This window comes from Theropithecus gelada, chromosome 7a (assembly GCF_003255815.1).
Source record: "Theropithecus gelada isolate Dixy chromosome 7a, Tgel_1.0, whole genome shotgun sequence".
NCBI lineage: Eukaryota > Metazoa > Chordata > Mammalia > Primates > Cercopithecidae > Theropithecus > Theropithecus gelada.
This window is the reverse complement of record NC_037674.1, coordinates 56,167,445-56,182,367: the sequence shown is the minus strand read 5'-3', so window position 1 is coordinate 56,182,367 and position 14,923 is coordinate 56,167,445. Positions and strand designations below refer to the sequence as shown.

At 36.8% G+C, this 14,923-nt stretch overlaps 1 protein-coding gene across 10 annotated transcripts in view; it reads right to left on the bottom strand.

Annotated features, from left to right (window-relative positions):
* ZFAND6 (zinc finger AN1-type containing 6) overlaps window positions 1–14,923 on the bottom strand; it is an 88,399-nt gene that overhangs the window by 11,921 nt on the left and 61,555 nt on the right. For 9 of the 10 annotated variants that reach the window (XM_025389640.1, XM_025389638.1, XM_025389639.1 and 6 more), the window contains 3 exons: window positions 5,955–6,125; window positions 4,644–4,752; window positions 3,680–3,780 (listed from right to left, as the gene is read on the bottom strand). In XM_025389640.1, the coding sequence (XP_025245425.1) occupies window positions 3,680–3,780; window positions 4,644–4,752; window positions 5,955–6,108 (364 nt within the window). In that variant the 5' untranslated portion in view covers window positions 6,109–6,125. Of the gene's footprint in view, window positions 1–3,679; window positions 3,781–4,643; window positions 4,753–5,954; window positions 6,126–11,738; window positions 11,784–14,923 lie in introns of all 10 variants that reach the window. The other variant, XM_025389646.1, reaches the window with a different exon arrangement.

Sequence of the window (14,923 nt, the reverse complement as noted above, 5' to 3'; positions counted from 1 at the left end):
CACAGCGCCTAGTTGTTTTTCCACTCTTTTAAGCGAAAATCTTTATTTTGATGTAGCTCAATTTATCTATCTTTTCTTTGGTTGCTTGTGGTTAAGGTGTCGTATCTAAGAAACCACTGCCTAAACCAAGATCACAAAAATTTATACCTGTTTTAAGAGTTTTATAGTTCTCTTATATTTGTTTTAAGTCTTTCATGTATTTCAGGTGAATTTTTGTATATGGTATGAGGTAGGAGTCCAATTCATTCTTTTGAATGTGAATATGAGGTTGTTCCTGAATCATTTGTTTAAAAGATTATTCTTTGCCCATCAAAGGATTTTGGCACCACTGTTGAAAGTCAATTGCCCATAAATATAATAAGAGTTTATTTCTGGACTCTCAGTTCTATTCCACTTACCTTTATGACTATCCTCATGCTGGTACAACACAGTCTTGATTACTGCAGCTTGTATTCAATTTTGAAGCCAGGAATTGTTAGTCCTCCAACTTTGTTCTTTTTCAAGATAGCTTTGGCTATTCTCACTCTTTCTTTAGAATCAGAAGAACTGCCTGATTTTTTAAACCCATACAGCCTTCCTAAATCAGTCCAAAGAGACTGTTCCCCCTCTGATTTCTTGAACCAATGATTTGACAATTCAACTTTGTATAAAGTCAGAAACCCTCAGAGTAGGAAAGAGCCTGAGAATTCTAGTTCATCCTGCTACTTAGCACAGAATTCCCCTCTATACGTTCTCTAACATCAACTCATTTTTCCTAGAATGCTTCAGTGATGTAGACCTTACCATCTTAACATATGACATCATTCTAGTGTTGGAAAGCTTCAAAATTCTCTTACTCTAGGCCTCCTACAACTCCCAAATCACTCGGGCAATATAAAGAATACCTTCTGCAGCTTACAAAGCTCATCCAAACTCCATTATCTCAGTATATTTTAATACCCGGTAAGAGGGACATACTTATCATTCTCTTTTAGGAGTAATGAAAGTAAGGCTCAGTGAAGTTAAGCAGGCATATCAAGATAGGAAAATAGAACTTATGAATCCAAATTCAGTATTTTTCTACTATGACTCAAGATCTGAGGGACTAAGACGTTGACCAAATTTAAGCATATTCTTCAATTTTAGAGTGTAACAAAATGCTTCAATTAGTTCTTTCTTTTTAACCTAAAAGTCATCTTTTTTTTTACAGTATTAACTTGTAAGTACCTTTAAAAACCTAAGTACCTTGAAAAAGTACCTAAGAACTTTTTAACCTAAAAATCATTCAAATCATGTATGAAAAATGGGGCCTATACAATTTCTCCTAATATGGCATCAGGACCACCTTTTGAAGTGATACACTCAGGGCTAAGTGGAGAAAACGGTATTGTTTTCCATACACCACAAATGGAAATAAAAACACTTTTATACACAAATGGTATAAAAACACTTCATATGTATTATGATAGTTTGCCAATCTCTGACCTTTATTCTTTGTCAGACTTCTGTAAGTACTATTGTATTCTTAAGCTTTATACATTTTTTTCACTGCCAACATTTTAAAATTTGTTCTATCATAAGACATAAAGAACATCTTCATGATTAGCATCCTGTTTTCTTCCTTCCTATCTCTGTCAAAACTGCTCAAAACTGCCATGTAATCTTTGCTTCTTGAAATTATCCTTTGGCAACTATGACCCAAAACTAACCAGGATCTAGATGGTTTCTTCCTCGGCTCCTTTGCTGGCTCATCCTCCTGCTCACTCCCTTGTGTTTAAACTATTTTTCAACCTATGACAAGGGCTTCTAAATTTCAGGCATAATACCGACTACTACACACACTTAAATACCTACTATCTATACAATCTCCAAATGAGCTTTTTCAACTTTGAAATCTGATCATTTGAAACTCACTATACCTAAAACTTTGTCTAACCAAATCACCTTATTCAGCTTCCCTGTCTAAAAAGCAACCACACCACTGCCACTATGATAAAACTGAAAGCTTTGACAATACCCTTGTCTTATTTCCTATGTCTGGTAAATAACTAAATCTTGAGATTTCTTATTCATTTATTTACTAAGAGCCTTACTCTGTTGCCCAGGCTGGAGGGCGGTGGCACGATCCTGGATCACTGTAAATTCCGCCTCCCAGTTCAAGCAATTCTCGTGCCTCAGCCTCCCGAAAAGCTGGGACTACAGGTGTGTGCCACCACGCCCAGCTAATTTTTTTGTATTTTTTGTAGAGATGGGGTTTTCCCTTATTGCCCAAGCTGAGCTTGAACTCCTGAGCTCAGGCAATCCGCCCACCTCAGCCTCCCAAAGTGCTTAGGATTACAGACATGAGCTACCATGACCAGTCTTTTCCTTATTTCTTTAAAAATATTCCTCATTTCTGCCCTTCCTTAAATGTTTTGATGTAACTAACAAATAAAAATTATTCACTTAAAACATTTATGAATATATCACAATATGCTAGATGGAATAGAATATTTATGTTGACCACACAGTATATTCTTTCATTACAGCAAAATCTACACAAACAAGCAAATTGGGTCAAGTATTTGCTGGGTATGGGAAAAAAAGCAAGAGGAATTACCTAGCTTATTTAAATTTATTTAATTCTTGAGACCGGGGGTGGGGGATGTGCTCTGGCGCCCACCCAGGCTGGAGTGCAGTGGCACGATCATGGCTCACTGCAGCCTGGAATTCCTGGGCTCAAGCAATCCTCCCACCTCAGCTTCCTGAGTAGTTGTGACTATAGGTATGTGTCACCTCACCTGGCTAATTTTTTGTTGTCCAGGCTAGTCTCAAACTCCCAGACTCAAGCGATCCTCCTGCCTCAGTCTCTCAAGTAGGTAGGATTATAGGCGCAAGCCACGGTGCTTGGCCTAAATTAAAAATTTAGCAAACTTAAACTAGGATTGGCAGATGTATCTGTTACCATCATGTGAACACCACGTGCAATGAAGTTTCACTGGTAAATCATCCCGTAGGCAGAATGACACACTGCTCTTCATTAGGCTTATCTTTCCAGACATCTTTCCTTATTACCACGTTACTTCCACACACTGCTAGAATACAAACTAATTAAGCAGAGATTTAATAGCCTCCTAAATGGCCTACTCCGCATTCTCTCTCCCTACTACAAAAGCCTTCATACAAATTTTCAAGTCTTCCTAGATCATTTTGAGCTACATAATGGGGATACGAAGAGCATGGGCAAGAACATGATAGATACCATGCTGTGAATACAAGCAACTGAATGTGACTACCGCATACATGGGGAAGAAGGGGCAGAACTGCCAGGCAAGATGGACACAGTCTCTCAGATAATGAGTCAAAACACAAAAGAAAGATATTCCCCTCAAACCAGCAGCCTCAGTTTTCTTAGAGAGTAGTATTTAGACTGAACCGGCCAAAACAGTAAAAGAGAACAGTGTAACACTGCCATTCATTTAATGATATTTTCACAATAAACAAATTTTGAATTTGCAACGTTTATGCTGATGATAAAATTACATGTAAGTGTGAAATGGCTCCCCAACATGTTAAATACTTAAAAATATAAAGTATTGTGTTCATAGGGAAAACAGAAAAATATGTATTTTAAGCTGGCAATTTTTTAATACATGCACCTACAATAGCGTCTGGCCTATAACACTCAAATAACAAAATACATGCTAGCTCATATACAAACCCTGCAGATCTTCTGTTTCAGGTACTGCTTTGTCCACAGATGTACTGTCCAATTGAGAAGATGCTACAGATTCTGATAAAAGTGACTGATTTGATACAGAGCTAGAAAAGCAAAATATTTCATTTTAAAAGGTGATCTCTACACATGAATATTAACTAATGTGGCACAGTAACAGTTCAACATATCTAAGTAGATGATTAAGATGAGAACACAGAGATACTTTTTTTAAAACAACTTAAACATAATCATAGAGCTTTAAAACTAGAGACCAATTTGAACCAGAATTTTACTGCCTTTGTGTATTTCAAGTACCACATGAATCCACTAAATGAAAACTAGCATGATAAAGACATGCTTAAAGAACCCTAAGACAAAGCTGTAAATGATATTCCAGCATAGTAAAACTGAACATCTCCTATCATGAATTGGAAAAAAGGAACCATAGTGTAGGAACTTAATATAGTGGTTCCTAACAGCAGAATAAAAACGAAACCAGTATTGCTGTATGCAGGCTTCCAAATGATGTGACTTCAGAGTTTAAAAGTATATATATACAGTATAATATAAACAAATATGAGTACTACACCATGATATTAAACAAAGATAATGTGTGACAAGACTGTATTTTTTTAATACAAGGTAGTAATACTTGCAGAATAAGACTAACATTTCACTTAACATGCTTCCAAAGGACTTCAGGAGTAGGTCAGGATACATTATGAGAAAGAAGACAGAAAAAGATGCCTGAAAAAGAAATCTAAGACTTAAACGATAACCCCCGATACCCCAAGGTAAAAGCAAGAAATCGCTTTTTCTAACTAGTTATAATCAGACAGATAACATTTTAGGCCAGTTAATCTAAAAGTAGCTTTATGTAGTTTTCCTCATTAGAATTAATCAAACACAGAATATACTCTTTAGTTTTTATTGGTATTTGCATTATAATTCAGACACTACATCTTACCTTGGCTGCATAGATGAAGATGTAGAGTCTAATGTTGACTGGGCTTCTGGGACACTGCCATCTGTGCATTGAACTGGTAAAGATTCAGACAGACTACTGACAGAGGTTGCTGTAACAGTACCACATTTCATATTAGTGATTCTATATGCTAAGCAGTCTAAGACCTTATCTAAAAAAATCAAAATCCATTTTCCACAGAACACAGTATAGAGATTTTCTTTTAATATGTAGTATGTTGGTTCATTATTTTTACTTAAAATTTTTTCAATGGTTTGCCAGTGAAAAATATATTAATTTTAAACCAAGAAGGAAACCATATACAAGTTGTATACATTAATAAACTCCTATGTCTTAGGACTGAATAGCATCCAAGCCCAAGTTCTTTAATTCAAAAACATCTTCCAAGTACTACAGTACAAATGAGATATTTAAATAAGATGACATAGCAGTGAAGAATATAGGTTCAGAATTAAAATCTATGCTCAGTACACTAGGTTACACATGTAGATGATGACTTAATTTTGAAACAGTTTATACTCATTTGATCTTAGCCTTAAGAAAATTTGGAGCTTTGGTTAAATGGTTGTAGGTTTTGGCTTGAACAGAAACAGACAAGATCTCATATACAATATTAAATGAACTAATAGCCTACACTTTCATTAACCACAAAAATCTATACATGCAGGCATTAACCTACATGAAAACTATACTAAATGAATAAACATTTCCTATTTTGCAAAGCTTACACTCAGAATTCTCATGATCCTTCTTATACAACTACTTAAACAAAAGACCAAGAATATCCTTTGACACAAAAAGGCATAAAAAACCCTAATGAACTGGGGTTGAACATCCCTTACTATGTATGAGTTAATCCACAATACTACTCCTTCCTAATGGAGTAAAGCTTCCTCTAAAGTCCACTGAGCTGTGGTTATCAATAATCCACTCTTTCAACAACTACTTGAGCTGTAAAAGTCACACCAGATAAAAGAACAAGGTTCTTTTATCACTCTCTTACCTTACTTTCCAAGACACTTGAGGTGTCCCCTCTGTTTTCATAATGTAATAGAATTCCGCAGCCACAGCAAGTAAGATTATGGTATGAATTTACAGGATTTTCAATGAGTGATGATACTCATTCCTAACTCCTCACTACTGATTATAATCAGAATGTGTAATGAGAAATTTTACTAGTATGAATATGGTAATATAAATACAATTTGAGAGCAGAAAAAGGTATTGGGTATACTGAACTATCCACTTGTATTTCAATTACGAATACAGATGGGTTTTACTAGAATTACTTACCAGGTGGGCTTATTCTACCATTACTACTATTCTGTCTTTGAAGATGTTCTTTATAGCATACTGAACACATGCCATTTGTACGAGGGTTTCCATAAAATCCGCAGCCAGTGGAACAAAGCATAGGCACTTGGCTGTGGTTAGTTTCTTGAGCCATGTTCCTCCGTTGCACACCTGAAATTTACATAAAATTAGCAAGGAACACAGACAAGTAACTTCCAATCACACATTATCCAAATCTGCTTTATAAGATAAAGAAAAAAACCCACATATACCAAACTACTCGATATAACTGTCCCAAGACATAGGGCTAAAGGAGAGGAAAATATAAAAACCAAAAGGACACATACTGAACTTTTTATCTCCAACCCACTCTACATAAGCAAGTCTGTACAGGCTCAGAAAGTACAAAGAACTCCTAGAGAAAGAAATCTGTTTTGAAGACTCTACCCCCAGAAGGTTATGGATAACTCATTAAGTCTAGCTCAGTTTGGACCCTCCTAGTAATAAGAGATATACATTATAAGTTTTGATGTATGTTATACTATTTAATTTCTAAGCATTTAAACTTTTGCTGGAAGTTCATGTGCTAATGTGTGTTATTTATTCTGTTTTAAAAGCATTTCACATAGTATCATATCTGGTGAAGATATGGAGAACTGGGCTGAATGCTTGTAAAAAATGATAACAAATTGGTTCAATCTTTTTGGAAAGCAAGTTGGCAATTCACTTCAAGAACCCTATAAAAGACAAATATTGCTATCTGAACCAGTCATTCCCCTTTAAGGGTCTTCAACAAAATGACTAGAGTATAATCAGAAAAAGAATAATAAAATATAAGGGATGTGCTTCACAGTGTATTTATAATTTTTATAAACTGATAATAACATTAGAATGTATATAGTTTTTTTTTAAAGCATGATATATATTAATGACAAAAGTTATGCTGTCATTAAAAATATTTTAGAATACTTTTTGACGGAGGGAAATACTGATAATAAATGAAAAGGCACAATATGAAATGTGTATACAATATTTTGCCAATTAGGAAAAAAGAAGCATCCATTAATCATCAAAAAGGACAGTAATGAACACATCCCAGGATGGTGAAGCTAGTGTTTTCCCTGATTCGTACCTTTACTTATAAAATTCTCTAAAATGAAGATATTCTTGCCTAATTGGTGGAAATTTTTATTTTTTTAAGTATTTCAAACTAAAAAATATTAAAAACTAACAGGACAGAGGCATTAGTCAGACAGGCAAGTGATGCTGGGACTGAGGGAATTGTTTGGGAATCACATGAAAGCAATAATCAATTACAGCAGATGGAAGAACCCCAAGTGCCATTTCTCCCATAAAGCAATTGGTTCTTTGGCATGAATAACACGACAGACGGTACTAACAGGCTCTCTTTCTTATTAAAAAACAGCAATCTCCTAAGTGAAGGTTACTCTGAAATGGGTGTATATGTATTACAGATGAGTTTATTTTCAAAGATCATGAAGAATGAGACTAACCAAAGAAGGAAAATGTTTTGCCACTGAAATTTCCTTGAACTGGTAAATACCCAAGGAAAGCATTCACGGTTTACTGTTACCAACTAGATTTATCTTCTCCTACATTATCTGAAGACCGTTGATGGGTAGTGAGGATGTATACATATTTCAGAACCAAGAGCAATAATGCACTTGACTGAACTACAAAACAAGACAGCAGGCTTAGCATTTCCCTTAAAAAAAAAAGGTCCTAAAACTGTTGAGGATAGTTAAACCTTTAGCCTATGAATACAATTTGGGATTCTGGCAAGCATCTTTCTTATTCCATGATGACGAGTCATTTCAGAATCCCACCTTTGCCACCTTTCTTTTTTATAAATGCTACTTTAGAACCCTCTTTCTTCTACAGCCCTGTAAAATATATATACACACATATATATATACACACACACACACCCCAAATTAAAAAATAACAATGATAGTATAGAAATGCTAATGTCAAACATTTTTGAGTTTTTTCCCTTTTTTGCCTATTTTGTGACGAACACTGGTCTGCAGCTTTCTCTTTTATGTTTATCTGATCTTGGTATCAGAGTAATTGCTCAAGGTCATGTAGCTAATAAGTGATGGAGGCCAGGCATGGTGGCTCACACTTGTAAGCCCAGCACTTTGGGAGGCCGAGGTGGGCGGATCACGAAGTCAGGAGATTGAGACTATCCTGGCTAACACAGTGAAACTCCGTCTCTGCTAAAACTACAAAAAAATTAGCCAGGTGTGGTGGCGTGTGCCTGTAGTCCCAGCTGCTCGGGAGGCTGAGGCAGGAGAACCACTTGAACCTGGGAGGCGGAGGTTGCAGTGAGCAGGGGTCATACCACTGCAACCCAGCCTGGGCAACAGAGCAAGACTCCGTCCATAAATAAATAAATAAATAAATAAATAAGTGATGGAGCTGGGATTATACACACACACACACACAAAACACCTGGATTGAATCCCAGCTCCATCACTTATTAAGTCATCAATGATTCTCAAAGTATGGTTCACATACTCACATAGAGGTCAAAATTGTTTTCATAATACTAGTGAGTTATTTGCCTTTTTCACCATATGGACATGAGCACAAATGCTGCTATAGCAATTGTGGGGGGAAAAAAAAACACCTGAAGCCTTATCAAGGAGACAAATCAAAGCAGTGGCACCCAACTGTACTAGTAGTCAATTCTTCATCACCATGCTCTCACAGTAAAAATTATTAATTTTACTAAATCTTGACCCTGAATACACATCTTATTAACATTTTATGTGACAAACTGGGAAGCATGCATGAAGCACTCCTGTTGTGTAAAGAAGTATGAAGACTGAAGAAAAAGCACTGTGCAATTGTTTGAGTTGTGAGCTGACTGAATTGCCTTTTTCATGGAACATGTTTTTTATTTGAAAGAATGACTAATAAACTGGTTATTAAGACTTGAGTATTCAGCAGACATTTTTGAAAATGAACAAAGTGCACTCATCACTTCAAACATCTAATAGTATTTGTCATTAAAGACAACAGTCAAGTGAAAAAAACCTTGACAAGCATCTCCAATATTCTGAGAGTTTCTGATAAGATTCCTGGTGATATTAATGAAATGTGATTAGTTGATATGGTATCAATATTTGAAATATCATCATAAGACAGTGAATCAGTATTTTCTAAGCAACCAGTGTTGGTTGCTTAGCAAGAAATAGTAAGAAATTACTCATGAACAGAAGATCCATTCAAAGTGAAAGGCCATGAATTTTAATGTAACAGGACAAAAAGTTTTATATCGGGGTGTCCAATCGTTTGGCTTCCCTGGGCCACAGTGGAAGAAGAATTGTCTTAGGCCACACATAAAGTACACTAATACTAACCAAAGTGGATGAGCTAAAATAGATAAATAAATAAATTAAATAAATAAATAAATAACGTTTTAAGAAAGTTTATGAATTTGTGTTGGGGCCACAAATTGAACAAGCTTGTTTTGCATGGTTTCAATTTCGCACTGCAGCTATCCTTTAAGAAACTATCAATCGTCAAGTTTTGGTGTAATATTAAAGAAATCTGAAAATGTTATTAAAATATTGTTTCCAGCAGGGCGCGGTGGCTCAAGCCTGTAATCCCAGCACTTTGGGAGGCCGAGAGGGGCGGATCACAAGGTCAGGAGATCGAGACCATCCTGGCTAACACGGCGAAACCCCGTCTCTACTAAAACCACAAAAAATTAGCCGGGCGAGGTGGCGGCGCCTGTGGTCCCAGCTACTCGGGAGGCTGAGGCAGGAGAATGGCGGGAACCCGGGAGGCGGAGCTTGCAGTGAGCTGAGATCTGGCCATTGCACTCCAGCCTGGGCGACAGAGCGAGACTCCGTCTCAAAAAAAAAAAAAACAAAAAAAAAAAAAAAAAAAAAATTATTTCCAAATACATGAGCCCAGATTTTCTTTGTAACACTGTTAACAGATTGAATGCCAAAGCAATTACTAGAATCTTGCTATTAAGGCAGACTTTTAAAAAAAATCTGCAAAAATGTGTTAACAATGCCACTCTTCTCATTAACAAGTGTGGGGAGAGGAAAGTGGTTATTTTTCATAAAATATTTTAAAATAAACTAGTACTTACAATATTTTCTCAGCTTTAATTTTTTTTTTTTTTTTTTTTTGAGACGGAGTCTCGCTCTGTCGCCCAGGCTGGAGTGCAGTGGCCGGATCTCAGCTCACTGCAAGCTCCGCCTCCCGGGTTTACTGCCATTCTCCTGCCTCAGCCTCCCGAGTAGCTGGGACTACAGGCGCCCGCCACCTCGCCCGGCTAGTTTTTTGTATTTTTTAGTAGAGAGGGGGTTTCACTGTGTTAGCCAGGATGGTCTTGATCTCCTGACCTCGTGATCCACCCGTCTCAGCCTCCCAAAGTGCTGGGATTACAGGCTTGAGCCACCGCACCCGGCCCTCCGCTTTAATTTTTAATATGATTTATTTAACTAGATATAACTCTCATACACAAAAGCTCTTCGGGATATTGACACCAAAATTTTGAGAATCCACTGCTTATAAAACGTGCACTCTCAGTATAGACAGTTTGCCCCTCAAGGGGGAAAACACTGATTTTTGGAGGAAAGGGTCACAAAAACCCTTACTCTAGTATAAAACACAGATATACATAAAATACATAAACAGATGTGCAATATCTCTCTGGAGTTAAAATCTCTGGAGGTGGGGGCCACTTAGGGAAAAAAAAAAAAAAAAAAAAAAAAAACCCTAAAAAGGTTCCTTAGGGAAAAAAGAGAGAAAAAAGACTGAGGAACTCAGGTTTAAACCACCAACTACGCTACACCGCCTATTAACAATATTAAAGTACAAGAGAGGAATTAAAGGAACTTTCCCAATGATAATGATAAATACATGGCTAACAACAAAACTGTAGAAGAGATAAATACCGTATTTCCATAAAAACTCAAGCAAAAAGTCATAGATGAAAGTACAATATGACCACTAAGCTTTTCATTACAATTACTTCAAAACATTAAGATTAAAGTTTGAAAACATGTAACACTACCAATTTTCCCAAGTCAAACTGCCTGCACGGCATCAAATTAACAATGATACTCATAACTCAAGAGGTACAAAGGGATTCTCACAGAATTCTTAAAAAAAAATAAGAATCAACCTTATTCATTAATCGGTTAGGCCGTAAAATGCACCTTTACATGAAGAGTCAGAAAGACTGAAAAAGACGAAAAACCATAAAAGGGTAATTTAGTTTATCTGAATGTGTAACGGCATAGATGGGGTAGCTATGAAGAAATTGGAAGTCCTGCCTCCCTCCCTTTGCTACTATACCTTTTTGGGGCAATCAGTCTGGCATTCAAATGGTCAGAGAGGAAAAGGGATAAGGGGAGAAAAGGCAGAACAATTCCTTAACTGCTGCATTGTGGAATTATAAAACCACAAATCCAGAGGCAGGGAGTAAGATCACTCTACCAGATATTTTAAAAATGATTAGCATGGTATAATAAACAAAAGCCTATGAACTGAATAGAATTCATAAAACGTGACTTTTGACTGTTCATAACATTCAGTCAACCCCCCAACTTATTACTCCCTCTAACATTCCAGACAATACTTAACAGTTATTTGGAGTTTAGTATGTGCTAGGAACTGTTTTTACTGTTTTATTTATATCGTTTAATCCTCTCAAGAACCCTATGATGTTGGTGCTGTTGAAATCCCTATTTTAAAAACAAAAAAAATGATACTCAAAAAGACTTAGTTACTTGCCCAAGTTTCCCTATCTGGTAAGCAGCTAAGTCAGTGTCTTTTGATCTAAAAAACAAAAACAAAAACCAAAAAACCAACAACAACAACAAAAAACAAAGAGAACTGTCAAAGTCCACCATAACCCTGAAAACCTATAATTTTCTGAGCATTAATTCTTATTACTTTCATTTAAGTATACATTTTAAATTCCATTTATTCAATCTTAACATATCATGCAGCTTTAATTAGCTAAAATCATGCTCTTGAAAAAATTTGTTTTTCCTTTATGTCTTTTTACCCAGGAAGTTCTTAGCAGGATTAAAAATTCAAAATTAAATGCTCTAAGACTGTAAAGAAAATTCATTACCAATTATTAAAATTCTGACGAAAGAATAGTAACGATGGCAACATAAACTCAAGTATAACAGCATATACATGTCAATTAAACCTACTTTCCTGTGCTTCCTTCCCTAAAGGTAAGTCACCATGTTCCAATAATTTTTATTTTGAAATGTTTCATCCTCTTATTTTCCATCCCAACTGTGGTCCTCATTGCTTGTCATACCTGGGTTATTATTAACAGTTTACTGCCCCTCCTCCTAATACATTTATTGAAATTCTCCTAAAACACCCAGTTCTCATCATATTACTTCTGTTTTAGTTTGTATAATTGTCCCAGAGAGGAGTACTCAACCTAGCATTCGTGCTTCACGTAATTTAACCCGAGCAGCCTAATTTCCCTAGAAAATATGCTGTATGTAAACAGAATGGGCTTGGAGTCAGGTTGCCCACAGCTGGAATCCCAGCTTTGTCATTTTATTACCTGTAAAAGCTTGGACTTGTTACTAAATTTCCCTGGTTTCAACTCCCTAAGGGGCACTTACATCATCTACCTAACCAGATTAAATAATGCGTATGAAAAGCATCTAAATAGCATGTGGCACACAGCAAAGTCTCAGTAACTGTTCTTACTCTACTCTTCGTAAAAGCAGAGGGTCTTTTGCTTCCCTCTGTTTGAAACAAATCATGTTCACTCCTGGAAACAAGCTTCTAGCTCATATTGCTCCTTTTTGAGTATAGCCCGCCTACCTTTGTATTCTGCTTGTAATAATCCTATCTATTTCAGGAAATCAGCTTAAATTCTATTTCTTCTGGGACCATTTCTGACCACCTCAAGCCTCTTCTACTCTATTCCTAAGGAAGCTGCTTGTACCGCTCTTTTGGGGCACTTAATTGTACCATTACTCAAATATTTCACTGGTATACAATTCTGTTACCAGCTAAACTCTTAAGTTTCTTCTTCAAACCCTCTTTATGCCTAACATGAATCCCACAAAATATTTTGTTGAGTAAACACACTTCATTATTGTCACAAGTATTCATGTCAGGCCAAAAAAACAGTTATTCTGTTGAAAAGGGGAGAAAACTGATGAAGAATGTTTCACAGTGCAATATTCATAATTTATATAATGAAACACTTAATTCAGTAAGAATGACCAACAGCCCAAGGCAGTTATAAAATGCATACTTTTTTTCACTCTATTCTTTTTCTCCCTCATCCTGAAAAAAATAGGGAGAAAATATAATTTATAATGATGAATTAGTCCAAAGAAGTTGTGAACTAGCAAAGTTAAGTCTGACCCATAGCCATATTTGATTGGCCAGTATCTATTACTTTTTTAAAAAATTAGTTGTTAGCATTCAAAAATTGGGGAATGTCACATAATTCCAGATTTCTTCTGTTGAAAAACAGGAAGATCTGACAATATTGGACTCATGTTCCTCAAATTAAAACCCATCCGCTAGGGCCCTATTAGGCAGAGCCTGTACTCTCCAATTCAAGACCACCTTCAATTTTAGTTATCTAACTGATCTTATAAGTAATCTCTAGCCTTTTCAATTTGGGACCTTCACTAATAATTTCAAGAAAAGAAAAAAAAATACACGTAACATGTCTAGTTAAATAAGAATGCACATTAAACTTTGAACCAGTACCACACCGCAACAGAAAGTGTTACACAAAGGTAAGACGAGCTCCTGCCACATTCTGCCTTTTTTTAGATCACTGGAAAACTAACCACTCAGAATGGGTGAATTCTCTTTGCAATTGTATCAAATGGATCCCAGAAGAGAGCAAAATAGGATTTATGGTACACTCTAATTTTTTTTTTATTAACTGATCAAAAGAGGAATTACCTAACTTGGCATAGGTGCTTGAGATTAGTGTTTCCTGGTTGCATACAGTAATTCCCAGTTCTAAGCCTTTGGATCTCCAATTATCACATGGATAATAAACAGATATGAGGGGTGCTAAGGGGCAGCAGTAACCTTTTTGCAGAGATGATAAAAAAAAAAAAAAAAAATCCCGCCAGGCGCAGTGGCTCACGTCTATAATCCCAGCACTTTGGGTGGCCAAGGTGGGCAGATCACGAGGTCAGGAGTTCGAGACCGGCCTGACCAAAATGGTGAAACCTCGTCTCTACTAAAAATATAAAAATCAGCCGGGCATGGTGGCGAGTGCCTGTAATCCCAGCTACTCAGGAGACTGAGGCAGGAGAATTGCTTGAACCCAGGAGGCGGAGGTTGCAGTGAGCCAAGATCATGCCATTATAATCCAGCCTGGGCAACAGAGCGAGACTCCATCTCAAAAAAATCCAGCAAAGCTCATAAAGCCAACAGATCAGAAAGTATGACTTGATACAAAACACTTGGGATGAATGCTATTTACTCTGATAAAAGTATAGGGATTTTGGACTACTGTACTGACTGTGCTTTGTAGTTTCTCTGCATAGCAGTTTTTTGGGTTTTTTTGAGACGGAGTTTCACTCTTGCTGCCCAGGCCGGACTGCAGTGGTTCAATCTCGGCTCACTGCAACCTCTGCCTCCCAGGTTCAAGCAATTCTCCTACCTCAGCCTCCCATGTAGTTGGGAATACAGGTATGCACCACCATGCCCAGCTAATTTTTTATTTTTAGTAAAGACGGGGTTTCACCATGTTGGCCAGGCTGGTCTCGAACCCCTGACCTCAGGTGATCCACCTCCCTCGGCCTCCCAAAGTGCTGGGATTACAGGTGTAAGTCACCATGCCTGGCCTATACAGCAGTTTTTTCCAGACTTCTGTTGAAAAATAGGAAGATCTGACAATACTGGACTCATGTCCCCCAAATTAAAACCCATCAGCTAAGGCCCTATTAGGCAGAGCCTGT